The sequence below is a fragment of the Nannobrachium achirus genome (assembly GCF_963921795.1).
Source record: "Nannobrachium achirus genome assembly, chromosome: 21".
Classification (NCBI taxonomy): Eukaryota; Metazoa; Chordata; class Actinopteri; order Myctophiformes; family Myctophidae; genus Nannobrachium; species Nannobrachium achirus.
Window position 1 is genome coordinate 18,890,724 of NC_137828.1, and position 26,138 is coordinate 18,916,861.

At 42.5% G+C, this 26,138-nt stretch overlaps 1 protein-coding gene across 1 annotated transcript in view; it reads left to right on the forward strand.

Moving 5' to 3' along the window:
* Positions 1-26,138, forward strand: part of znf438 (zinc finger protein 438) — a 136,146-nt gene that overhangs the window by 94,023 nt on the left and 15,985 nt on the right. Inside the window, exon 3 of the mRNA XM_080752428.1 lies at positions 25,501-26,023. Within this exon, the coding sequence (XP_080608554.1) occupies positions 25,533-26,023 (491 nt within the window). The 5' untranslated portion in view covers positions 25,501-25,532. The remainder of the gene's footprint in view (positions 1-25,500; positions 26,024-26,138) is intronic.

Below are 26,138 nucleotides of genomic sequence, written 5' to 3' on the forward strand. Positions count from 1 at the left end.
TTGCAACACCGCAAACTTTCATATACGGTATTTGTTGAAACGTTCATATTATTCTAGATGCATTGCACATTCAGTGAACTATTCCAAACCTTTTTTTTTTTTTTTTTTTTTTTTATTAAACTTTTGCATTTTTATGGCATAGAGCAGTGTTTCTCAAATGGGGGTACGTGTACCCCTAGGGGTACGCAGGGGTACTGCAGGGGATACGTGCGAATAAAATAGAAAACGGGAGTATGCATTTTATTGTTTTGGTCAATGATAAAACATGACAGCCTTTGTGTGAACCTGCTCAGATGTAAATTGTTAAACCAAATTACAACTGTTATTGAATAGAAAGCAATGTTTATTTACCATTATTCTGTTTTATTTTGAACATATTGGTATGAAAACTGGACTTTTGATGTCAATTTTTCGAAGCAAAATGCTCTAGTCAGGGGGAAGGGGTACTCTGCTTCAGGAATCAGCATAAGGGGGTACTGCAGGCAAAAAAGTTTGAGAACCACTGGCATAGAGGGTATGCGCATGCTTAAAGTGAATGGCAAAGTGAGTTTAACGTTGTTTAAGCCTAAACTTATTGAATGCTTTAACCAGTGAAAAATAGCAGATATACAAGCTCACAGCGCGGCACCGAGTGCCGCGCTGTGAGCTTGTAGATCTGCTATTTTGGAAAAAGTCGTGAAAATGTGTTTAAATCTTTGAAAATATGTATTTTTTGAGCGAACGTTTGTAACTCAAATTTTGCTTCTGGGTGGTCCCTGGAAATAGATATTTTGAGATGGGGGTCTGTGGCCAAATAAATATCATTTTGGGGGTCCTTCACATGAAAACCACTGGCATAGTAGTCTCTCAAGAACAGACTAACTGAGCTCCAGTTAAGTGAAAAGGACCTTTTTCTTTGATGATGGCTAGACAGATTGCTGACATAGAAACATAGGTTTTAAAAAAAAAAAAACCTTAGAAGGATTCAAAAAGACACTTATAGAATCGGATCAAAATTCTCATTTTCTCGATTTTTCTAAAATTGCAGATCTACAAGGTGCTGTGCTGCGAGCTTGTAGATCTGCTATTTTTCAATAGTTAAAGCATTCAATAATTTTAGGCCTAAATGGGTTAATGCAATCAGATAGGACTTTTCTGTTTGGATGTATGGGTTTCTGTTTGGATGTATGGGCTGTCAAGGCCAGAAAGTATTTTTTTTTGCCACTCAGCAGTAGGCGTTCCCGAATAACCTCCGGGTATGATGATGATATCACATGCATACCCTCTATACAGCTCATGAATTATGAATATCAAAAGTCCATATTTCAAAAATATTACAATATTACACGAGACCACTCAAAACAAGGATTTATAATAGAAATGTCAACCTTCTGAAGTCAGAGTTGCTTGAAGTCCAATGGGAAGTTTCCAAAGTCCGTTATGGTTTGCGGTGCTAGGGCATCTGCAAAGCTTTTTTACAAAATATATATATATTTTTTTAGATGGATCTGTACATCTGGCATTACAGTCTCAGAGTTGAATTCACGCTGACTATTGGCGGTGTTTACCAGCTCAGTGGACTATTGGTTTGAGTGCCCGCCCTGAGACGGGGAGATCGGGGTTCAAACCCCGGTCGGGTCATACCAAAGACTCTAAAAAATGGGACCCAGTGCCTCCCTGCTTGGCACTCAGCATCAAGGGTTGGATTGGGGGTAAGTCCCTGCGACATACTAGCGTCATGTCCAGGGGGTGTACTTGTACATCAAAGCAGCCTCACGCTACAGAAACAGGAGATAGGCTCCTGCCCTATGAGCCTCATGGCTCGGCCGAGTCATATGGGACTCATGGCTCGGCAAGGCTTACTTACTTACTACTATTGGCGGTGTTGTGCATACATTTTAAGCGGTATATCCAGACTGGATTTAGCCGGCAGTGGGACAAGCACAAGACCAAGGTGGAGTGCCTTTGGAATTGTCACAGTCTCCGTGTTTGTGTTCTTATAAAACCTGTCACTGATCACAAACTCCTGCTCCTCTCTAACAATAGTCTCACAGTTGTGCGTTGGCTCGCTCTTGACTATTGCTTTTGGCCGGGCTTTAATTTTATGCGCCTGACCCGTGTGTATGCTGCTTCTTTAGTGCATTCCATATAGGGCTGCAACAGTAGGCCCAATTTTCCAATGCTACTTTGAAAATAATTTAACATACTTTCATTGTTATCTTTCTACAGTGTAGCACAACCAGTAAGAGAGATAAGCGACCGTCACGTCGCATACACAAACTTTAGAAGGCAGTCGTAGCCAAGCAGGAGGGAATATGGGAAATGGGACAGATCCATGTTGATGACATGACTTTAGAGATACTGGGTACCGCTTTGTGTGATTTTAGGCCAAAATCTGTAGGAGCAGTGTCCAAAAATGTGTTTGAGAAAAGTGGCCTGATGGTGGCGCTAAATGGGACAGATCCATGTTGATGACATGACTCTAGACATGTGTACCGCTTTGTGTGATTTTAGGGGGAAATCTGTAGGAGCAGTGTCCAAAAATGTGTTTTGCAAGAATCGGCCTGATGGTGGCGCTAGAAGAGGGCCATGTGAGAAATGAGGGGTGGAGGTTGTGGTTTGGCAGCCAAGGAGTGTGTGTGCAAAGTTTGACATCGATAGGGGCAATCACTCCATTGCTTTCCATTTAATTTGTGTTATTCAAGTCAATCAAATTACATAAAACATCACATTAAAAATGTGATTATATATTGAACACTGGATATTTGGTCCATATAATTATTGCACACAAAACAAATGTTTTAATTATATTTCCCAGCTCTGTGGCCTAGCGGAGTTTCCATTGGAGCAGGGGTTCCCAAACTTTTTTGTCTCAGGGCACCCCATAAATATTGTTTTAATCCGAGGCACCCCTACATTATAATTTTCACTCCCAGCACCTTATATTTATAGCATATCGTCGTTGTCGGGTGGAAACCTTGTATGTCCAAAACCGTTCGTTTTGTATTTATCATCTATAAAATGTACTAAACTAGTGAAAACAGCAGATCTACAAGCACACAACGCCTCTCATCGCGAGGCGTTGTGTGCTTGTAGATCAGCTGTTTTCACTAGTTTTGTGCGACAGTCTTGTATGATGAAGCAGGACAAAAGACGTACACATTTGAAACTCGGAGATACGAGGTTTCTGCCCGACAGTGACGGTATTTTAGTGATCATGAAAACATTGAGATAATAGCCATTTTGGTTAGAACTGACTGAAAATAACTTTGTACTTCAAGTTTAAAATGATACAATATTTTTTGTGTCCAAATAAATTCCAAATAATATCTAATTATCTTGCGGCACCCCTGGACTGCTGTCACGGCACCCCAGGGTGTCCCGTCACACACTTTGAAAACCCCTGCATTGGAGGCCCCATGCAGAATGCTTGTGCAGTGCATTCCGTTCCGATCCATTCCATTCCAGGTGGGTGCCTGGTCAGTCCCTCTGCTGGCCTCCGGCTCAACCCTGACCCGCCTCCAACGTAAACAGCAGAACCTCACCTTTGACCTCTGGCCTCACCTGATAGTCCTGTCTCTGAGGACCCCTGGCTGCATGTCTGCCACTCTCTTTGTCACACTCCTACTTTTTATCTCTCCATCCTGATATTCCTTTCTTTCTTTCTCTCTCCCACTTTCTCCCACGGTCTCATATGTTCTCTCTCTCTCTCTCTCTCTCTCTCTCTCTCTCTCTCTCTCTCTCTCTCTCTCTCTCTCTCTCTCTCTCTCTCTCTCTCTCTCTATTCAATTCAATTCAAAGGGCTTTATTGGCATGAGAAAACATACATTTACATTGCCTTGGGTGGTTATGATCTGTGATTATGATTGGTTTTAAAAGTTGTTCTACTTTATCCAAATAATAATATTAATAATAGGCATTGACCGCCATTTTAACATACCTCCGTACTCCCACCTGCCATTCGTCTCCATAGACTTCCATGTAATTGGGTGTGCACGGATCATGCACACCCATGCCTAGATAATGCACCACGTGTGTCCACATTGCTCACAGCTTTCAAACAAAAAAGTCCGAATGGAAATCCGTTCAGGCATTCATGAGATAACAGCCACTATGTTTAACAAAGATGGCTGCCAAAATGGCTGCCATGCTTGAAAGATGGGGTTGCTATGGGGGTTAAACATGCAATTTCGCGATTGCTATCATGCCTACTCCATTTTTGGGGGTCAAAAAAATGTTTTGAAAAAAAAATCTTTTTTTTTTTTTTTTTTTTTTTAATTCTTTTTTTTTTTTAATTCTCGGGACTATCGGGCCTGGCGGGGAAAGACATTGGAATAATCTCGGGACTATCGGGCCTGGCAGGGAATGAGTTAACAGCATTTTCCGACGGCGACGGCGTGCAGGGACATCAACTATGGAGTGAAAATAGAGTACGATGCCATTGAAAGAACGCACAGCACGGCTGTAGGCTATTTACTTAATGCATGTAATCGCCGATGCCTATCAACATGTTTGCTCATTGGGAAGATGCATTTGGGTGCCATCTATTGGATGTAATTGAACCGTATATAACACAGAACGGACGGAACTATGCATGTCGACGCAATTACCGTAAGTTCCTCCTCAACCCCAAACGTACACAAAATCATCCATCCGTAACTATAAATGGCCCTTGAGTCTGTACCTAGTCAAGATTTTTTCTTTGTTTTGGGTCGGTCACCTTGCTCAGGTATTCTGCCACGGTGTATTCTCTGTTTAGGGCCAAATAGCATTCTAGTTTGCTCTGCTTTTGGGTTGCTTCTCTCCAATGTTGCTTCACTCTCTCACTCTCTCTCTGTCTCTATGACTATGACGCAAAATGTTTGTCGACTAACTTTCACTGACAAACTGATTAAAAACTAAGCTACGGTGACTAAAACTAAGACAATGTTAGGGAGGGACTAGTGAAGAGTAGAACTAAAGTAATTTTATGTTTGGTTGCGCTCGGGTGTTGCGCTCTGAAAATGGCAGATCTACGAGCTTGTAGATCATCTATTTTCAGCCTGCAACCACCAAACATTTCAGAAGACTAAAATATGACTAAAACTACATTACATTTTATTCAAAAGACTATGACTAAAACTAAATCAAAATATGCTGTCAAAATCAACACACTCTCCCTCTCTCTCTACCTCTCTCGCTCTATCTCTCCGCCACTGCCAGGAACTGGGCACCCTTCGGCCCTCCCAGCCCTGACCTCTTGCTCCCCCGTCAGATTAGAATGGCTGGCGTTTCAAAGCCAGCTGGGCAGATTGAATGGCGTCTGCGACCTCCGCGTTGCCTTTCTCCTAAACCCCCACCTATGTGATGTTCCACAGAACCAAGGCAAGGATGGTGAGAGAATGGAGTTATCAATACATGTTTTCAGGACATGGGTATTTTTTTAATCACTGCCACAGCATCTCGGGGCCCAGGCTATGCCTTTATGTGATTGAGCCTCTATGGCTTGGAGGTGAATTGAACAGGTTCGGCGACGAACGTTATACAGTTGTGCTCGAAATTATTCAGCCCCCTCTGACAAATGTGTTCATTAGTGTAACCACTGTTCCTTTGACTTATAGAACTTGTCAACTATGCTCAAAACTGTACTTTTTGGAACATTCATTGTCTTTACAATTTATTGTTTTATATCTGTTTCCCTTTTTTTTTTTACAAAGCAATAATCTCTTTTCTGAACTTTTCTGACCATTCCTTAGATTTAGCCATGTTTCTAACAGTTCTAATCACAGTCAACAAACTTCTAGTCAGGCCAGATTGCACATCAGATTGCACATCTGACTCCCTCTACATATTGTATAAATGTGTGATACAGATTTTCATTGATTTCATAGATAGATTCATGAACTTGTTTGACAGCACTGTCATCAGTCGGTTAGATTTGTGTTAATGTTTTTTCAGACTTTTGTCCAATTAAATCGTCGTTACTTACTAAACTTGACCCTTCACTCTGTATTTTTCTTTTAACGAACCTATTTGCCGAAAATAGGCGTTGCGTGCGAGGTGTTGTGAGCTTGTAGATCTGCTATTTTCGGCTAAAGTTCTCCTCAGAAGTGGTATGCGAGGCTTCAAGTTGTTAATTTTAAAATAATTATCCTATCACACAAAGTTTTGGCGGCCCCCCTGTATTAACTCTGTCTGAGGACCCCCCAAGAGTCCCGGACCCCCTGTTGAAGACCCCTGCTTTACAAGCTTTATTATATATATATATATATATATGTGTCCCAGCACCCCTGAGAGCCAGTCATCTCGGGGACTGTCATTATTCCCTGCAGCCAAAATGATTTTTTTTTTTTTTTTTTGCTCTTTTTTTTTTATGCCACAACAGCATCTCATAATATCTAGGCTACATTTCACTTAAACGCCAGAGCTTAACTCTGCATGTAAATAAGACTTTTTTTAATTAATGTGAGAGATCGGTACATAATTCTGTTAGTCCTCCCAGTTTATATTAGCTAAAATGCTAACTAGCCAGCCTTTGTTAGCCGTTTGTAGCCAAATGCGGTAATATCGGGACTCCATTACTTAGTGATGCAACCCACAGTATTTATCCCATTAATTTAATGCCACGTGTGTTCCAAATGAACAATTATTAACCACGTAATGTATGATTTTGTGTATTATTATTTATTATTCTTCCGCCGTTCTTCCGCTGTTTCTTCTTCTACGCTGGTGAAATGATCCGTTCCTGCCTGGAGGCGTCTGTGACGTATGCGTTTGTCTTCTGTGAAGCTCCGGTGCGGAAGCTTCCTTTGTCACTGAGTTAGCTTAGCATTGAATAGATCAGTGTCGTCCTAAACTATCTAATTCTAACGTTCAGGGTGTTTGTTTTTTTGGACAATAAATTGACAGCCAAGAAAACATGGATGGAATGCAATCGTTCACTCGCCGTCGGAAAGTTGACTTTAGAGTAGACTATTCTGGTTGACTGGCTATGAGTGGCTAACGGCTAACGCTAGCTAGCGTTAGCTAGCGCTAGCTGCAGGCTATAAACAAATAAAACGTGACCCAACTCTATTGTTGCTCTCTTCTACAAGCTCACAACGCGAGGCGGTTAAGCCTGTAGATTGTGTTTTATTATCAGGTCAAATAATCCTTCTGACTGAAGTTACACAAACACTGATTATGCTACATTTAGCACAGTTAGCCCTGTTGCACACGTAATAAATTCACTTCAACCTCGTGTTGAGCAGTTAATCCTATTTGCTACGTACGTCTACAAAAACCTTCATATTTCAAAGATAACGTGCTTACTGAAGTCTCACAGATGTCACAGTATGGTACGCTCAAGCAGAATTACCCGTATCTTTCGTATTGTTTAATAAACTGCATTTTAATCCGATCAGATGCCATTTTCTGTTGTTTTTCAGCCATGCGACCCCATCGGTTGCGAGGTGTACTGCACTTAGATACATTAATACCTTTTTAAGGAAACGACGACCGATCGGATTAAAATGCTCCTCATTAAATAATACGATCATTACAGGACATTCTGCTGGTGTAATCTGACCGTTTGTGTAGACGTATGTAGCAAATTGGTTAAACTGCTTCACGGTTGGCGCACTGTAGCGTCTTTACATTTAGCCCAATAATGCTTGAGATGCTGTTGTGGCATTATCTTTTTAGAGAGCAATAACTAAAGTTTAAAACATACATAAACCACTTTAGCCCTATGTTATACCAAGGCTATTTGAAAATAGACGATCTACAAGCTCACAACGCATTGCGGTGCGACGCGTTGTGAGCTTGTAGATCTGCTATTTTCAAACATTTTGTACTTTTACTTTTGGTACTTTAAGTACATTTGGATACCAATACTTTTGTACTTTTACTCAAGTACATTTTTTATTCTGGACTATTACTTGTAACAGAGTGATTCTACATTGCAGAATTGATACTTTACTTTATTATAAAATGTTGGTACTTTTTCCACCACTGTGTAAACGTTTGTGTTCTCATGCCAATAAAGCTTCTTTGAATTGAAGATTGAATTGAAGATTGCTCCCCATGTGGCGGAGTCAGGTCATTGCAGGTTAGAAATTTATTTAAAACTTGAATATCTCAAAAGTACTATTTCAGCATGGCATCATTCTATAAGCCATATCTTCAAAACTGTTGGGTCAATCTCCACAACCAATATATCATTTTGTAGCTATGATCCCCAGCTTTCAAATGAAATGAAAACATGAAAATGAAAAAAATTGCAATGACTGGCTCTCAGGGAGATTGGGACACACACATATATATATATATATATATATATATATATATATATATATATATATATATATTTTTTTATGGAATGCTTTATGTCAGAAGAAAGAGAGGTTTTGAGTTGTGAATGACATACAACCTTAGTCCTCCTGAGTCAGAGTCAGGACTATGGCATTACATGGTCCACTCACGCACTGATTCATTCAGCAGAGCATTGAGGAACATAGCCTTATTAAGCCTTATTAATACCTAGTTGTGCAACTTGAGGGCCAGTGTTGCGTGCTGAAAATAGCTGACCTACAAGTGGCTATTTTCCTCACTTATTAGCTATTTGTCCTCTATCTCTTGCTACCCTATCAACTGAGACCCGCCCCGGCCCGACTAATTATCATATATCTTTTAGGCCCTACCCTGCCCGAAAACGTTGGGTCGGGTCGTGTCAGGTAGTGTCGGGTTCGGGAAGAATTTGAGAGCTCTTATCATGGAGTAAAAGTAATATAAATAATACAAAATGATCTTTTCTGTTTTCATTGACCTGGCCCGGCCTGGCCCCGGGCCTACTAATTAGCATACATTTTAGGCCCGGCCCTACCCTAAATGTCGGGTCAGGTTCGGGCAAAATGTGAGAACTCTTAATTCATACACCCACTACATCAGACGGCCCCTCAGATTCTATGTCCTGCTTGCGCAGATGATCTATAGTATCACAGGATCAGAGTCACACTGCCAAGCTGAATGCAATAGCATTGCAATACATGGTAATGGTTAATCCTGAGATGAACTGAAGTAGGGCATTCACAAAATATTCATCTGTTTGGAGGGATTACAACACTAACTAATGGCTTGCTTTTAGTAAAACAAGCACAAGTGGCACCTCTACACAATTCTACGTCATTCAAATCTTCACACGTCCTGCCATTGGCAAGTAGATATCCATTGGATTGGCAGAACATTGAGCTTGTAGATCAGCTATTTGTGCCATGTTTATGACCTCTGACTTTGAAGTTTAAGGTGGATTCTGCTTTTCATTGAAAACGGTGTACTAAGACTGTTTTCAATTAATGGAGTGGTTCCTTGGAGTGGTTTCTTGGGAATGGAGAGGTTTCTTTCTTGCCATTTGCGGTTTTGCATAAATACTCTCCATTCTCCATACAATTTTAAAAGGCAAAACAGGGAAAGAAACTTGCATTTGCTGTAAAGCTGTTTTAGTAAAAGAGGAGTGAACCCTGAAGACTTGAAACATTGGCACATGCATCTGTATACACAATCACTTTTAAATATTTACCATAACAATACCATCACACCATTACAGATTGTGCTTTTTGAGCGGTGGTCACAACGCTCCTATACGTGGCCGTGTGTGTGGGTCTGTCTCCGTCCGTGTCTGTATGTAGCCTAAACTTCGGCGCGTAACTAGTGCCGCACCATTTACGCCACTCGCGCAATATATACATCAAAATGTGCGGCTCGGCCGGGAATGGTGTGCTATTACCTTTCGTTCCGATCCGCCTTACCATGCCGATGTAATCGTCAAAAAACGACGCTTAATTGTCCCCATTGACTTATAATGGGACAATGCAAGAAATCACTTTCAAGTATTTTTCTCTCGTAAACCATAGGAGCTACAGTTTCAAACCTCGGAGAGGAGATTCATAATGATTTTAAGAATGAATCGAAAAATAATTACATCACTCGGCCTCATGGTGGCGCTATAACGGCCCACTTTACGTTTTGCCCCGTAACTCTTGAACCGTAGATCGGAAAATTAAAATTCTTTTTTCCCTGGATTCCTTGGGTCAAGACGCATCTCCGCCAGGATAGATTTTCCGCCATCTTGAATTTTCTCCAAAACACACTTTTTGCTCCTTTTCCTACATATTTTCTTCAAATGTCACAAAAATCGGTACACATGATCTATGAGGTGGTTAAACCACCGCTCAGTTCACACGGGTGTGATTTTTTTTAAAGTCCAGATTTCCTGAAGTGATCATCTTCTCATATTGGATGTGTGCATTGCATCCCTGGTCTGGCCCTTGTGCATTTCGTAGCTCTTTCTTTCCGACCTGGTTTTCCCCCTCCCGACATCCAAGTGACTCGCTGCCTTCCAATCAGGGACGTGCTGGCCATTGGGAAAAGCGGGCCAACTCCCCGAACGGCTGGTTCATTCCCGGCCGGTCCAGGCCGGCCATTAGGAAAAATAAATAAAATAAAATGTCGGCCTTCGTTCCATTTTGGGGGCTAGGCGGCCAACAAAGTAAATCGTCACTGTCGGGCAGAAACCTCGTATCTCCAAGTTTCAAATTTGTACATCTTTTCGCAAAGCAAAGCCCTGCGTCGTCATACAAGGCCGTCGCACAAAAGTAGTGAAAAAAGCAGATCTACAAGCACACAACGTTGTGTGCTTGTAGATCGGCTGTTTTCACTAGTTTAAATCATTTTTTAAATGATAAATACAAAACAAACGGTTTTGGACATACAAGGTTTCCACCCGACAACGACAAAATAGAACTCATGTAATTGGCCCACTGGCTTGTCACTTGTCATGATCTTGAAATGGCAAATCTTTGAGTAGCAGCAGTGAGGGCCTCTCCAACTCTTTTTTCCCGGGCTGAATCAGGGGCCCAGCATGTCCCTGCTTTCCAACGTTGCCAGAAACAGCAGGAATAGGACAAGACTGACATCAAGCTAGACTCTCCCCTTCTCTCTCTCTCTCTCTCTCTCTCTCTCTCTCTCTCTCTCTCTCTCTCTCTCTCTCTCTCTCTCTCTCTCTCTCTCACCCCCTTCATCCTTCATTCCCCCCGCCTCTCCTGCCTCACCTGCCGTTGCTGCTCGCAGCAGGTCTGCCCTAATAACTTTATCTATTGAAAAATAGCAGATATACAAGCTCACAGCGCGGCACCGAGTGCCGCGCTGCGAGCTTGTAGATCTGCTATTTTTGAAAAAGTTGTGAAAATGTGTGAAAATCTTTGAATATTTTTCAAGCGAACATTTCTAACTCAAATTTTGCTTCTGGGGGGGTCCCTGGAACTAAATATTTTGAGATCGGGGTCCGTGGCCAAATACATATCATATTGGGGGATCCTTGACATAGGTTTCTTGCACACATTTTCACGATTTTTCAAAAATAGCAGATCATTTTCAATAGTTAACATTCATGGGGGGCCCGCAGTGAATCCTTGTACCCAGGGCCCATAATTTGGTGTGACGCCCCTGGTGGAGGGAGTGCGTGGTTAACGCGCTCATTACGCAGATGGAGGCGCACGCTGAGAGGAGAATTCCCCAAAACGAGTGGCCTGCAAAGAAGAGAGATGGGAGAAAGGGGGGATAAATGCAATGATGAGGGAGAGAAGGAAACGATGGAGGAACAGCTGGAGGGAGAGAGTACTTATGTAGGGATGAAACCTTTGAGTAATTTGTTGAATATTTTGTAAGAATGGATATATAGCTTTATTGGGTGTTGTCAAGTGACATCCCCACTAACAGTGGTGTAAAGCAGGGGTTTTCGAAGTGGGTGACGGCCCGGGGCACCCTGGGGTGCCGTGATGGCACTCCAGGGGTGCCGCGAGATAATTTGATAATATTTGGAATTCATTTGGACACTTGAAATATATTTAGTATCATTTTAAACTTGAAGTGCAAAGTTATTTTCAGTCCGTTCTAATCAAAATGGCTATTATCTCAACGTTTTCCTCGCAACATAATCGCTAAAATATGCCTAAATATAAGGTGTTGGGGAGTGAAAATGATTAATATAATGTAGGGGTAAAATGATTAATATAATGTAGGGGTGCCTCGGATGAAAATAATATTTATAGGGGTGCCCTGGGAACCCCTGGTGTCAAGTAACAAAGTACATTTACTCAGGTGCTGTACTAAAGTACAATTTTGAGGTACTTTAACTTTACTGGAGTGTTTCCAATTTTCAATACTTTTACTTCTACTCCACTACATCTCAGAGGCAAATATTGTACTTTTACTCTATTACATTTATTTTAAAACTTTAGTCACTAGTTACTTTGTATATTTTCATCATTATTACAAAGCATACCAGCATGGCACACATACCAGCATTAACCACTTCAGCCCTATATACATTCTTTACTCATTTTATACGTGTCAAAACTTGAGAAATGGGACATTCTGCATAATGAGTACTTTCTACTTTTGTACTTTTACTCAAGTACCTTTTTTATTTCCCAGACTTGTACTTGTAACAGAGTATTTCTACATTGCAGTATTGATGCTTTTACTTAAAGGAGGATTTCACCACTTTTCAACCTATGTTTATTGGTCCTCACTAATGTTCATGATAAAATAGCATAATTTTGTTCTACTCGGTCTCTGTCTCAGAGGAGAGCTGTGGGCAGGTCAGAAAGCCATCATCAAAGTGGAAGCCATTGTTCTCGCGATAATAAAAATCTAAATATCTTTCGACAATATTGATAAAAAAATCTGTCAAACGATGATGTCACAAGATGATAGGTTTCTGAACTTCCAACAGCTCTCCTAAGTCCTAAGAGACTTGGACCGAGTAGAAAAAAATTGTGCTATTTTATTATGAACATTAGTGAGGACCTATTATATGAAGATACAGTAGGTTGAAAAGTGGCAAAGTCTTTAAGTAAAAAAAAAATCACACTCCTGTGAACTGAGCGGTGGAGGCTGCGTGTGTGTGTGTGTGTGTGCGTGTGCGTGTGCGTGTGCGTGTGCCTGGCCTGAACAACTGTGAGCTTGTAGATCCACTATTTCGGAATTTTTTCAACATTCACGATTATGACGATTATGACAAAATAATTGCGATAATGTTAAATAATCACGATTAGACGATTATGTAATAATTGTAACAGCCCTACTCCGGAGGTCCCAGAAGTCCCAGGTACGATTCCAGCTCCAGCTAAGTGTCCATGAGCAAGACACCTAACCCCTAACTGTTCCCCTCCACCGCGCTCCTTGTGGGCAGCACTGGGTTCAGCTGGGTTAAGCTGAAACTGAACAGAGTAGATGTATTTTCCTGTGTTCTGTCGAATTTTGCCTGTTTGATACTTTCATCAGGCTTGCTTTACCAGCATGGAAACTGGTGGGTACAACTTAAGCCATTAAAACGCAAAAAGTGTGCGTACAGAACCCTCTGCATGTGACAGGGAGGATGCCTACTGTACATTCAGTTTTTGTGAGGTTAGGTTTTGTGTGTGTGTGCGTGCATGCAGGACACTTGGCCCGGCCTCTTGTAGACACTAAAAGGATACTTAATACTAAAGGTTTTCTCAAAGGTGCTATATATAATCTAAAGTAATGCCTGTACTGATGAATGGAGAATTCAGCTATGTAACAAAATGTCTTAAGGCTTAATTCATCTCTAGAAAGTAGACCAATAATTATATGAATAATCGAATAATTGCCTCAAAAACATGCACATTTCACTTTCATTTCACATATTGACATTTTTGAGAGCTCACAGCACTTAAGTGGTAACCAGTGCAGCATCTTGTACAAGCAACACCGTCGCTCGACGCAGCTCAAGTGAGCCATTACTGCCGTTAAAATGAGCTCACACTTCAGCTTTGAACCCTGGGAGGTTCAACTGGAATTACAGGGTCACGAGCAGGGGTGTCGCACCAAATTCTGGGCCCTGGGTACAAGGATTCACTGTGGGGCCCCTGTGCTTTAACTATTGAAAAATAGCAGATATACAGATCTGATATATAGATCTGCTATTTTTGAAAAATCATGACAATCTTTGAATATTTCAAATCCTTCTAAGGTTTTTTTAAATCATGACAATCTTTGAATATTTCAAATCCTTCTAAGGTTTTTTTTTTTTAAAAACCTATGTTTCGATGTCAGTGGAGCTCAAACCTTTTCATGTGCAGGACCCCCAAAATGATATGTATTTGGCCACGGACCCCCATCTCAAAATATTTAGTTCCAGGGACCCCCCAGAAGCAAAATTTGAGTTACAAATGTTCGCTTAAAAAATATTCGCCTGAAAGATTTGCACAAATTTTCACGACTTTTCAAAAATAGCAGATCTACAAGCTCGCCGCGCTGTGAGCTTGTAGATCTGCTATTTTTCAATAGCTAAAGTATAAAATAATTGAGGCCCCTCCACCACCTTGGGCCCTAGTAACTCAGTCCCACTTTCCTACCCCTTCTGACGCCCCCCCCTGGTCACGAGGGTGCACCGACGGAGCTCTCGGTGCAGTGCTGTTATATTTACACATATGCATGGGCTCACACACTCCAAGAGCTTCTCAGAGTGTGTTCAGAAGAATTAACTCATTAACATGTATTGTAAACACATATGCTTAGCTAGTGATAAATGCTATGCCCGGACATTTTAACACATACAGTGCCTATCCCGAACATGTTAGGCTTTATTTCAATCCAATACAATTTTTTTTTAAATTTTACTTACCCTGAGCTGCTTGTAGAGCCGTGGGTGGTCCTGGCTCGTCCTACGCTAGCCAGCGAGCCATTTTACATGGTCCGACGATATATTCCATTAAAAATGGTTTAAAATACATTTTTGAGACCCCCAATGTTCACCGAATGTTCAGCGCCGCTTCCGGAACGTAGTCCAGTGTGCCTATCCCGAACAAGTTCGGCTTTTTTAATGAAATGAATAAAATGATCCGAGGCCTTCTGAAGCCTGGGCCTAAATTTTCAATCCAGTGGCCGAGGGCGCGAATCGCCGCCGAATCCAATGAAAAACCACATCTTTGAAGGGCCATATCTCTGGATTGTGTTTTTAGGGAGGCGGCGCGAGGTTTATTTACGGCGAAATCGCCGAAAAATTATCTTTAAAATGAGAAAATGCTAATAGCTATTGTGTAGCCATTTTCATCCGGGACCTTTCCATGACCTGCACGAACGTGAGCACGCGCGTCACTGCAACGTGAGTCCCCGGATGCTAATACGCTCGCCTATGGGACAAACCCTGGCATTCTTTGGTGCCCTCTAGGGGCTGGCACTGGAAGCGTTAAGGAATTACATTGAAAAATCGCACCCAGTGTAAGTGGTGCCTTTTTTACAACGGAAATACGGACGGACGGACGGACGGACGGACATACACACAAAGCTAGATGTAGGAGCTGTTGGCACCGCTCAAAAAGACCTGGATAGAATTGTTAGGACCCATAAAGAGGACATGTCCGGGTAAAATGGGATGAACGGTGTTGATTTGTTGCAACAGTTGAAGCGTTTTAAATAGTTTTTTACTTGCCCTTTATTTTTTTATATCTTGACATTTGGGATGTTTGGCATCATGTTTGGTGGGGCAGTCGGGGCCTATGCCTAGATCCAGGACTATGTGATTTTACCATTAGGCATATTACATTTATAGCAAAAAAAAACAAACAACAACTTGAGTTTATCACTTTATCAAAGCCTGATTTGGCTACACAGGCTGATTCAGAGCATCAGGTTGCATCAGTGCTGACTCAGCAGATTTGTGGAGATGGGGACAGATTGTTTGGCGTACAGTTCCTGTGGCGTGGGATGTGTGGGGCGTCACAAGGGGGGTAAAAGTGTGACTGAGGTGGAGGGGTGGTGGAGGGGCCTTAATTATTTTATAGTTTAGCTATTGAAAAATAGCAGATATACAAGCTCACAGCACAGCATGACTGCTGTGCTGCGAGCTTGTAGATCTGCTATTTTTGAAAAGTTGTGAAAATGTGTGCAAATCTTTGAATATGTGTATTTTTTTAAGCGAACATTTGTAACTCAAATTGTGGTTCTGGGGGGTCCCTGGAACAAAATATTTTGAGATGGGGGGGACCGTGGTCAAATACAAATCATTTTGGGGGTCCTTCATATGAAAAGGTTTGAGCACCACTGACATAGAAACATACGTTTTTTCAAAAAATCTTTTGAAGGATTTGAAATATTCATACTTAACGATTCACGATTTTTCAAAAATAGCTGATCTACAAGCTCGCAGCGTAGTGAATCCTTGTACCCAGGGCCCAGAATTTGCTGCGACACCCCTGGTGGGATGTGAGGGGATGGCTCGGTCCATTCAGGACCGCTGGGCTCATAAGGGGCCTGTTAGATTTGTACTATTAGCCTCGATCTGGATAGATTCCTACTAGTGTGAAACAGGCAGGACATCTGCCAAACAAGCCTAGCACTATCCAATGGGAGTTGAGCTTTCAGAGAGTATGTATGACAAATTGATGAATGGTGATAACAACTGTTGCGCAGGCAAGCTGTGGCATTCAGAGCGTCTCCTCTAGCTTACAGTATCAGTGCGTAGCCCGCTATCCCCTCTGTTGCCTTGTCTTTTTGCAGATCAATTCTCTTCAGGTCGGATTTAAGCGGCAAATATGTCATCTTTGGCAAAATGTGTTATCAAAATTCTATTTGTGTTGAAATGGAAACCTTGTTATTATTGCAAACAACTTCTCCAAGAAGTTCAGAAGAAAATGGTATCCACTTTTACCACAAGTCAAATCTCTCTAATACTAATCTTTTCTAAAGTAAATTCCACCAGTCACACCTTGGTGCTTTCGCGCCATCTCATAATTCCTCTTACTTCCCTGAGCGCTTTGCCCTTCACCGTGTGACCACCTCATCACACCACGTGCAACACAGTGCACACATGTGCCAAGATTTCAGTTGAATTTGATCGAGAAATAAGTAATATTTGGCAAGAATGTGTTCAAAATTATAGTTTTTGTTGAAATTATTATTGCACACTACTTGGTCACATCTTGTCTGCTGCTGCTGTTGTTTTTCTTTTGGACCTGTCCAAAGAGAATTGGGTTGTTGAGGCCCTATCATAGTACAGTCTGGGGTGATAAACTAAACCGCGGTGTAGTCTTTTAACTGTTCTGCTGCCCTTGACGATCCTCACCGTCATTAAAACCGGTTACTACACGACGCCATTGACAGCGCTCACCGTCAATCTTACTGTATTTACAGTAAATGTATTAATACTTACGGTATGTAGCTCCGGTCGCGGCCGCATCGGTAATGTCCACGATTTGTTGATCGAGAAATAAGTAATATTTGGCAAGAATGTGTTCAAAATTATAGTTTTTGTTGAAATTATTATTGCACACTACTTGGTTACATCTTGTCTGCTGCTGCTGTTGTTTTTCTTTTGGACCTGTCCAAAGAGAATTGGGTTGTTGAGGCCCTATCATAGTACAGTCTGGGGTGATAAACTAAACCGCGGTGTAGTCTTTTAACTGTTCTGCTGCCCTTGACGATCCTCACCGTCATTAAAACCGGTTACTACACGACGCCATTGACAGCGCTCACCGTCAATCTTACTGTATTTACAGTAAATGTATTAATACTTACGGTATGTAGCTCCGGTCGCGGCCGCATCGGTAATGTCCACGATTTGTTTAAAACGCACGTTGGGCGTGCACGCGAAGTGAAGCTCCTCCATGTTAAGTCAATGGAGAGGCCCATAAAGAGACTTCATTTACTCCAAATAAGACTTTTAAACCCAAAGCACAGCTCCAAACAACAATAGCAAGGCAAGCCTGGCGGCCGCCATGACACACTGTCACATGACACATGTCATGTGACTAGATGACGTAATCGTTGATGTCATTCAACAGTCCGTGTGTGTACACACATTCCAGGCAGGCCTTTCACAATAAGAGCGTGTGCTAATGGGCAGATCAGCGTGGCGTCAAAGAAAAGTTAACCCTTCATACCCTGCAGCACTAATTGTGTTAAAGTCAGAAAACGACAACATTACGTCATTTGCCACGGTGAAGGGCTATCACCGTGAACCCCAGCATCTCTCCTCTGTTTCTACCCTCAGACATCTCCCCATCGCCCCGTTCACTGATTGGTCGATCTTGACCAATCAGTCTGGTCTCAGAGGCGCGGTGATGGGACTTCACCGTGAGCCCGTGACTATGATGGCCTCCACTTGTCATCACATTTTTAGGTGATAACTTACCACCTAAAAGTTGAGGTGATAGCTCTTCACCTCGGACTATGACAAAGCTTTTAGAAGCTGCATTATGATTTAGGCCTAGAATTATTGAACGCTTTAACCAGTGAAAAATAGCAGATATACAAGCTCACAGCGCGGCACCGAGTAGATCTGCTATTTTTGAAAAAGTTGTGAAAATGTGTGCAAATCTTTGAATATATGTATTTTCAAAGCGAACGTTTGTAACTCAAATTTTGCTTCTGGGTGGTCCCTGGAACTAAATATTTTGAGATGGGGGTCCGTGGCCAAATAAATATCATTTTGGGGGTCTTTCAAATGAAAAGGTTTGAGAACCACTGACATAGTAGTCTCTCAAGAACAGACCAACTGAGCTCCAGTTAAGTGAAAAGGACCTTTTCTTTGACGATGGCTCGCCAGATTGCTGACATAGAAACGTAGGTTTTTCAAAAAACCTTAGAAGGATTCAAAAGACACAGAATCGGGACAAAATTCAAATTTTCACGATTTTTCAAAAATAGCAGATCTACAAGCTCGCAATCTGCTATTTTTCAATAGTTAAAGCATAAAATAATGATACACAATATAGTGTACCCGTTCTGAATGGGTTTTAAAAGTCAACGTGGTGCCCGTTGCTTCATCACCTACGACGAGTATCTTCTTCAAAAGCACAAAGCAGGAATGCGCTGAAGGCCTGCAGTCTACCGTCAGATGTGTTTGAGTTTCAAAAGGCTTGTAAGCCCCGTGGCCAGTCGCCCCCACACACAAGCCCAGGTAGTCCACATAATGTTCTCATTTGTCCAGAGAGGAAAGGCATGAGCAGTGGTGGAAAAAGTACTCAAATGCTTTACTTTAGTAAAAGTATGGATACTGCAATGTTGAAATACTCTATTACAAGTAAAAGTGTATTGGTATCAAAATGTACTTGGAAGTACAAAAGTAGAAAGTACTTACTAGGTAATACCCAGTATTTACCAGGTAATTACATGGTAACTACCAGGATTTTTACCTAGTAATTACCTGGTAAACACCTGCTATGTTCCTGAAAACTACCAGGTAAATATTAAGTATTTGACTGGTAATTACATGTTAAGTACCTGGTAATACACTTATTAATTACTAGGTTTATTACCTGGTAGTTACCAGGTATTTTCCTGGATACTACAAGGTAATTACCAGGTAATTATGAGTATGTAACTACCCAGTAGTTACAGTTGAACTGTACTGTAAAGTAAAGCGTGGGTCAATTGGATGACCTTACCTGGTATTACTCAGTATTAACCCAGTAACTAGAAAAGTTTTTCCCAGGTAATTACCCAGTAGTTACAGTTGAACTGTACTGTAAAAGAAAGCATGGGTCAATTCCATGACATTACCTAGTAATTACTAAGTGTTTACCCAGTAACTAGAATATGTACTTTGCATTTACCCAGTTAAGTGGAACTACGGTAAAAATAAGTACTTTTTGTTGGGACCAAATGGCATCGTGGCCATGGGTGGATAAAATAACCAGGGAGTGGTGAATACTCAAAACACTCTTTGAATGCCCCAAAAATGACCAGTGTTCATTTGCGTTCAGTGCATGCCAAGTCCTGGCTCTCCTCTCTGGTATCCGAGAGTCTGCTTCTCCGCTGGACAGCACACTGCATCTGAAATCCACAGAGTTACCACCCAAAACACCAGCATCCCCACCATCACCAAGCCATGATCAAACACAAATATAAATTAATTATATTAACACCTCCTCACACAACACGCAGTGTGCTGTCTAGAGGAGAAGCTGACTCGCATGCACTGGACGCAAAAAAGAGTGTTTTGAGTATTCACCACTGCCTGGTTATGTTATCCACCCATGGCCACGATGCCATTTGGTCCCAACAAAAAGTACTTATTTTTACCGTAGTTCCACTTAACTGGGTAAATGCAAGGTACATATTCTAGTTACTGGGTAAACACTTAGTAATTACTAGGTAATGTCATGGAATTGACCCACGCTTTCTTTTACAGTACAGTTCAACTGTAACTACTGGGTAATTACCTGGGAAAAACTTTTCTAGTTACTGGGTTAATACTGAGTAATTACCAGGTAAGGTCATCCAATTGACCCACGCTTTACTTTACAGTACAGTTCAACTGTAACTACTGGGTAGTTACATACTCATAATTACCTGGTAATTACCTTGTAGTATCCAGGAAACTACCAGGTAATAAACCTAGTAATTAATAAGTGTATTACCAGGTACTTAACATGTAATTACCAGGCAAATACTTAATATTACCTGTTAATTACCTGGTAGTTTTCAGGAACATAGCAGGTGTTTACCAGGTAATAAAATACCTGGTAGTTACCATGTAATTACCTGGTAAATACCCAGTAAATACTGGGTATTATCTAATAACCTAGTAATTACCTAGTAAGTACCTGTAAAATAAAGCGTTACCAATCTTTATGCAGAATGTCCCGTTTCTCAAGTTTTCTAATGTATAAAAATAAGCTCACGACACGTGAGCTTGTAGATCTGCTATTTTCAAATGGCTGGAATGTATGTTTTGTAATAATAATCAAAATCTACAAAGTAACTAGTAACTAAAGTTTTCGATTAAATGTAGTGAAGTGAAAGTATATAATGTTTGGATCCGAGATGTAGTGGAGTACAAGTAAAAGTACTGGAAATTGGAAATACCCAAGTAAAGTACAAATACCTAAATATTTTACCTAAGTACAGTACTCAAGTAAATGTACTTAGTTACTTTACACCACTGGGCGTGAGACTTTACACCTGTGGTTCTCAACCTTTTCAGGCCGCGACCCCCCAAATAATCATATTTTAAGGACCCCCCAAATAATCATATTTTAACTGGGGACCCCCCAAATAATCATATTTTAACTAGGGACCCCCCCACCCTGACGAGCACTAAGAGTTGAGCACTAAGAGTTGAGGCATTACATGCTCACAAGGCGTGAGCATGTTGTGAGCATGTAGATCTGCTGTAGCATGTAGATCTGCTGTTTTCACAATTTCTGCCTCTTAATATATGACAATTTGGCCAATGTTTACTTTGTCAGAGGTATTAAAAAGGCCTTAAATTGTCGCTTTAGAAATGTGCAGATACCCCTCTCTACACTAATACGTGATGTTGGTTTGTTTACTGTTGAGTGAGAACACAATGTTTCACATTAAGTTAATCAAATAATTTGGGGACCGCCCCTGGGGGTTCCGACCCACAGCTTGAGAACCACTGCTTTACACCAGGGGTTTTCAAAGTGGGTGACGGGGCACCCTGGGGTGCCGTGACGGCAGTCCAGGGGTGCCGCGAGATAATTTGATAATATTTTGAATTTATTTGGACACTTGAAAACATATTTAGTATCATTTTAAACTTGAAGTACAAAGTTATTTTCAGTCAGTTCTAACCAAAATGGCTATTACCTCAAGGTTTTCCTCGCAACATAATCACTAAAATATCGTCACTGTCGGGCAGAAACCTCGTATCTCCAAGTTTCAAATGTTTACGTCTTTTGGTAAAGCAAAGCCCTGCTTCATCATACAAGACTGTCGCACAAAACTAGTGAAAACAGACGATATACAAGCACACAACGCCTCACGATGCGAGGCGTTGTGTGCTTGTAGATCTGCTGTTTTCACTAGTTTAGTACATTTTATAGATGATGAATACAAAACGAACGGTTTTGGACATACAAGGTTTCGACCCGACAACGACGATATGCTATAAATATAAGGTGCTGGGAGTGAAAATTATAATGTAGGGGTGCCTCGGATTAAAAAAAAATATTTATGGGGTGCCCTGAGACAAAAAAGTTTGGGAACCCCTGCTTTACACCACTGGGCGTGAGACTCTTTTGTAGCTTTGGATGAAGGTGTCTCCGCCATTTCGAACCGAGCCGTGGCAGCTGTACTCTCACATGACGGGAACAAAGAACCAGGCGTTGCCTGTTGGGACGAAAATCTCCCCCGTCCTGTCCCCTCCTTCCTGCCATGCCCACATCAAATCCCGGGAGGGATTCATTCGTATCCCATCGTTCCCTTTTCTTGCCCCCGTGTCGAGCCAAATTCACCGTCAAACTGGAGTCAACTACCCACACAGAGAGAGGGAAAGGCTCCAACTTTACACAGTCGTAATGTGGCGGTGGGGGGAGACTGTATAAATAATCTGTCCTCGCACAAATACTTCCAGGTGTTAAATAGTGTGCCTTTCCACGTTTATTTCTCTTCTCAAGTCTTTTGAAATGTGAAAAGCTTCTTGCCCCCAAAATCCATTTGAAATGGATACAAAAAAGGTTGAACACGTGTGTGTGTGTGTGTGTGTGTGTGTGTGTGTGTGTGTGTGTGTGTGTGTGTGTGTGTGTGTGTGTGTGTGTGTGTGTGTGTGTGTGTGTGTGTGTGTGTGTGTGTGTGTGTGTGTGTGTGTGTGTGTGTGTGTGTGTGTGTCAAGAGAAATCACACGTCGAACGTTTGCCTTTTATGACACGTCCAGGCTCTTGCGTTTTTGTTTTTTTCCGCCGATCGGTATCACGCGGAGAATCTGGAACCACGCCCGTATCAAAGGCTGCTATTGGCGACGCGGATCAAAATGTGAAATTTAAACCCACAAAATGTGTTTACTATTAGGCCAATTTTAAGCATTCCACTGTAAATGTCTTTCTGATTTTGGAGTGAAGATGCAGTATTGATATACTGTAGATGGAAGGCATTTTTGCTGTTGGTTTGAAGCCATACCTGTAGCTCTTTGATTGATGGTTGGAAAACTATAAAGCAGATTGAGAGGATAAAGTCCTTAAACCTTCTTTATATGATATAATCTTGTTCTGAGGGTTTTTCCAAGTCCACTTGACATTTTTTTGTGCGTGTTTCTTTTTAGTATTTGAAGGCATCATCCCCACCGGGCACCTTTAAAACACCATTTGTGGACACAGGGCATTAAGAGTGAATCCAGGGCTTTGTTGCGGGGTTGTGGGGGGCTTTCTCAGCCCCCCTCTTCTGGCCAGGCTGTGGTGCTTGTTGTCGGGAGATGAGAGCGAAGCGTAGCCCCTCTTCTTCGCCCTCCTCCTCGTCGCAAAGCCCCCCCCTGCCCTTGGGCGGCTTTCACGCTCCGCTGGCTGATCCTTCCAGGAAGCCAGGGGGGGTACAGGGAGCACCCCACAGAGCCCCCCAGCATGCACCACGGCCGCACACTGAGCGCCAATCAAAGGGGACACTCTGTCCCGGGCCCGGGGGGACGGGGAGAGAGAGAGAGAGAGAATCCTGTGTGTGTGTGTGTGTGTGTGTGTGTGTGTGTGTGTGTGTGTGTGTGGGGTGGAAGGAAATATGGATAATAAGGCAGCTTGTCACACGCTTGGACATGCACTTGTTAGTGACAGTATGTGACTCCTCGTTTCCAGCTTGGACTGAGTTTAACCCGTTTAGACCGGGGAAGTAACGCATTATTTTATGCTTTAACTGTTGAAAATTTGCAGATATACACATGCTTGTAGATCGTCTGTTTTTGAAAAATCGTGAACATTTGTGTAAGACTTTTTGACCCGATTCTATATCCCAACAGGTTTGTGAAATACCTATGTTTCTATGTCGGTGGTGCTCTAACCTTTTTATGTCAAGGACCCCCAGAATTATATGTATTTGGCTACGGACCCCCATCTCAAAGTTTTTAGTTCCAGGGACCCCCCAGAAGCAAAATCCGAGTCACAAATGTTCGCTTTAAAAATATATATATATTCAAAGATGTGCACACATTTTCACGATTTTTCAAAAATAGCAGATCTACAAGCTTGCAGCGCGGCACTCGGTGCCGTGCTGTGAGCTTGTATATCTGCTATTTTTCAATGATTAAAGCATTCAATAAGTCTAGGCCTAAATGGCTTAAATGACACCATAGAAGAACACGGGGCCAACCCCCTGCTGTGGTCACACACTGCTGTGCTGACTGTATTAACCGTAATAACTTTCAAAAACTACACTAAAGAGAGGTCACGGAGCAGTCGGAGCTTGTCATAAAACTCACGTTGGTTCACTCTGGGAATTTAGACCGCAATCTGCAATGTGTTGCAATGTTGGAAGTTCTTTGTTTGCTGTGGAAAGTTTGATGACGATCTGATGAAGAATACATTTAGGCTTGTTAGGCTAGCCAAGTAGAGTAGTTTCTAAAACATTATTACTTGGCGCCAGCAGAGCGTGCAAGTAGGGTGATGAGTGCTGTCTGTCTGTTGGAGGACATTAGCCAATGAAGAAGCAGCGTTCTGGGCCTTTAGCCAATGAGGGAGCAGCGTTCTTGGTGACGTCACCAACTAATAAGTACATTTCTATGGAAAGTGACCATGAGTGCACAAGGCACAAGTTGGCACCTCGACAGAGTGCAGTCTAGTGCAGGGGTCTTCAATGTTTTCAGGCCAAGGACCCCTTAGTTGAGAGAGAGGTCTAGTGCAGGGTTCCCCAATTAGTTTTCCCCAAGGGGCGAATTATGTCTAGGGTACCAAGCCGAGGGCCACAGCATTGCAGGGGGCGACGGTGGCGTTGCCGCTACTCCAGCGACAGTTTTCGTCGTTGTCGGGTGAAAACCTTGTATGTCCAAAACTGTTTGTTATGAATTTATCATTTTAAAAATGATTTAAACTAGTGAAAACAGCCGATCTACAAGCACACAACGCCTCGCACCGCGAGGCGTTGTGTGCTTGTAGATCTGCTGTTTTCACTATTTTTGTGCGGACGGCCTTGTATGATTTGCGAAAGAACGTACAAGTTTGGAGATACGAGATTTCCACCCGACAACGACGATATACTAGTGTTGGTGCTGCTCTTATAGCACCATTATTACTGGGGTTGGTGGGGGCCAGACAGTAGCCCCCCGCGGGCCTATTGGGGAACCCTGCTCTAGTGTAACCATAGGCGATTCTAGCCTCTTCTAGCAGGGGGTGCAAGACTTGGTTCCTCATACGCTCGTGCGAACATTTTCGGATTTTGTATGGTTTATCCTGTTGTTTTAACGGGTTTCTAAGGTTTATTTTTTACCTAATTGTAACACAATATAAACTTTGCTTTTCTAGACATCATGAGCATATGTCTATATGATTTATTTACTTATTTTTGCAACAACTTGTGTGTACAATACACTTAAGAGAGAGAGGGCTTTAGGAGCAGTTCACCACCAAATTCACCACCAGAGCTAAATAACAGACACTTTTTTGCTCCGTGGAAATTCGTTGCTTGTGGTAGCTTGCAATGACTTTATGAGGTTGTTCATCCCCCTGGCGGCCAGGGGGTGCAAGTGCACCCATAGACACCCATTAAAATCGCCTATGAGTGTAACAGTATTGTTTTTGTGTGTTTTTTAAAGGGCAGCCGGTGACGGTGAGTCCAGACCTTCAGTCCTTATGAAGAGCCTCCAGTTCCGCAGCATCGCCCCCAAGGCTCCGGCCACGGCGCCCTCTCCCTCTCCCTCGCCCGCGCTCCTGTCCTGCCAGCCTCCCTCCGCCCTCCCCGAGGGCACCGCCGCCGCCGCCTCCAGCCCCAAGTCCATCATCGTGCCCGCCCAGAACTATGCTCTGATGCAGATCGCGGGCCAGGAGGGCACCTTCTCCCTGGTGGCGCTGCCCTCCTCCGTCGCCTCTCAGACGCCACAGCAGCAGCAGCAACAACCCCAGCAAACCCAGCCAATCCAAAAGAACCTCAAGTTGCCCATTCCACGATACCAGCCAATGAGGAGCAAAGGGACCGCGGAAAAGTCGGTCAAGTCGGCACCGCCACCCGCCAGGGTGAAAACGCCCACTAAGGTGGCCGCGACGACGTCGCCAGCCAGGTCGGCGGTTACGTCCCCGATGGTGGTGAAGACGCCCGCTAAGGTGGCCGCGACGCCTTCAGTCAGGTCAGCAGTGTTGTAAAGTAACTAAGTAGATTTACTTAAGTACTGTACTTAAGTACACCTTTGAGCTATTTGTACTTTACTTGAGTATTTCCAGTTTTCAGTACTTTTACTTCTA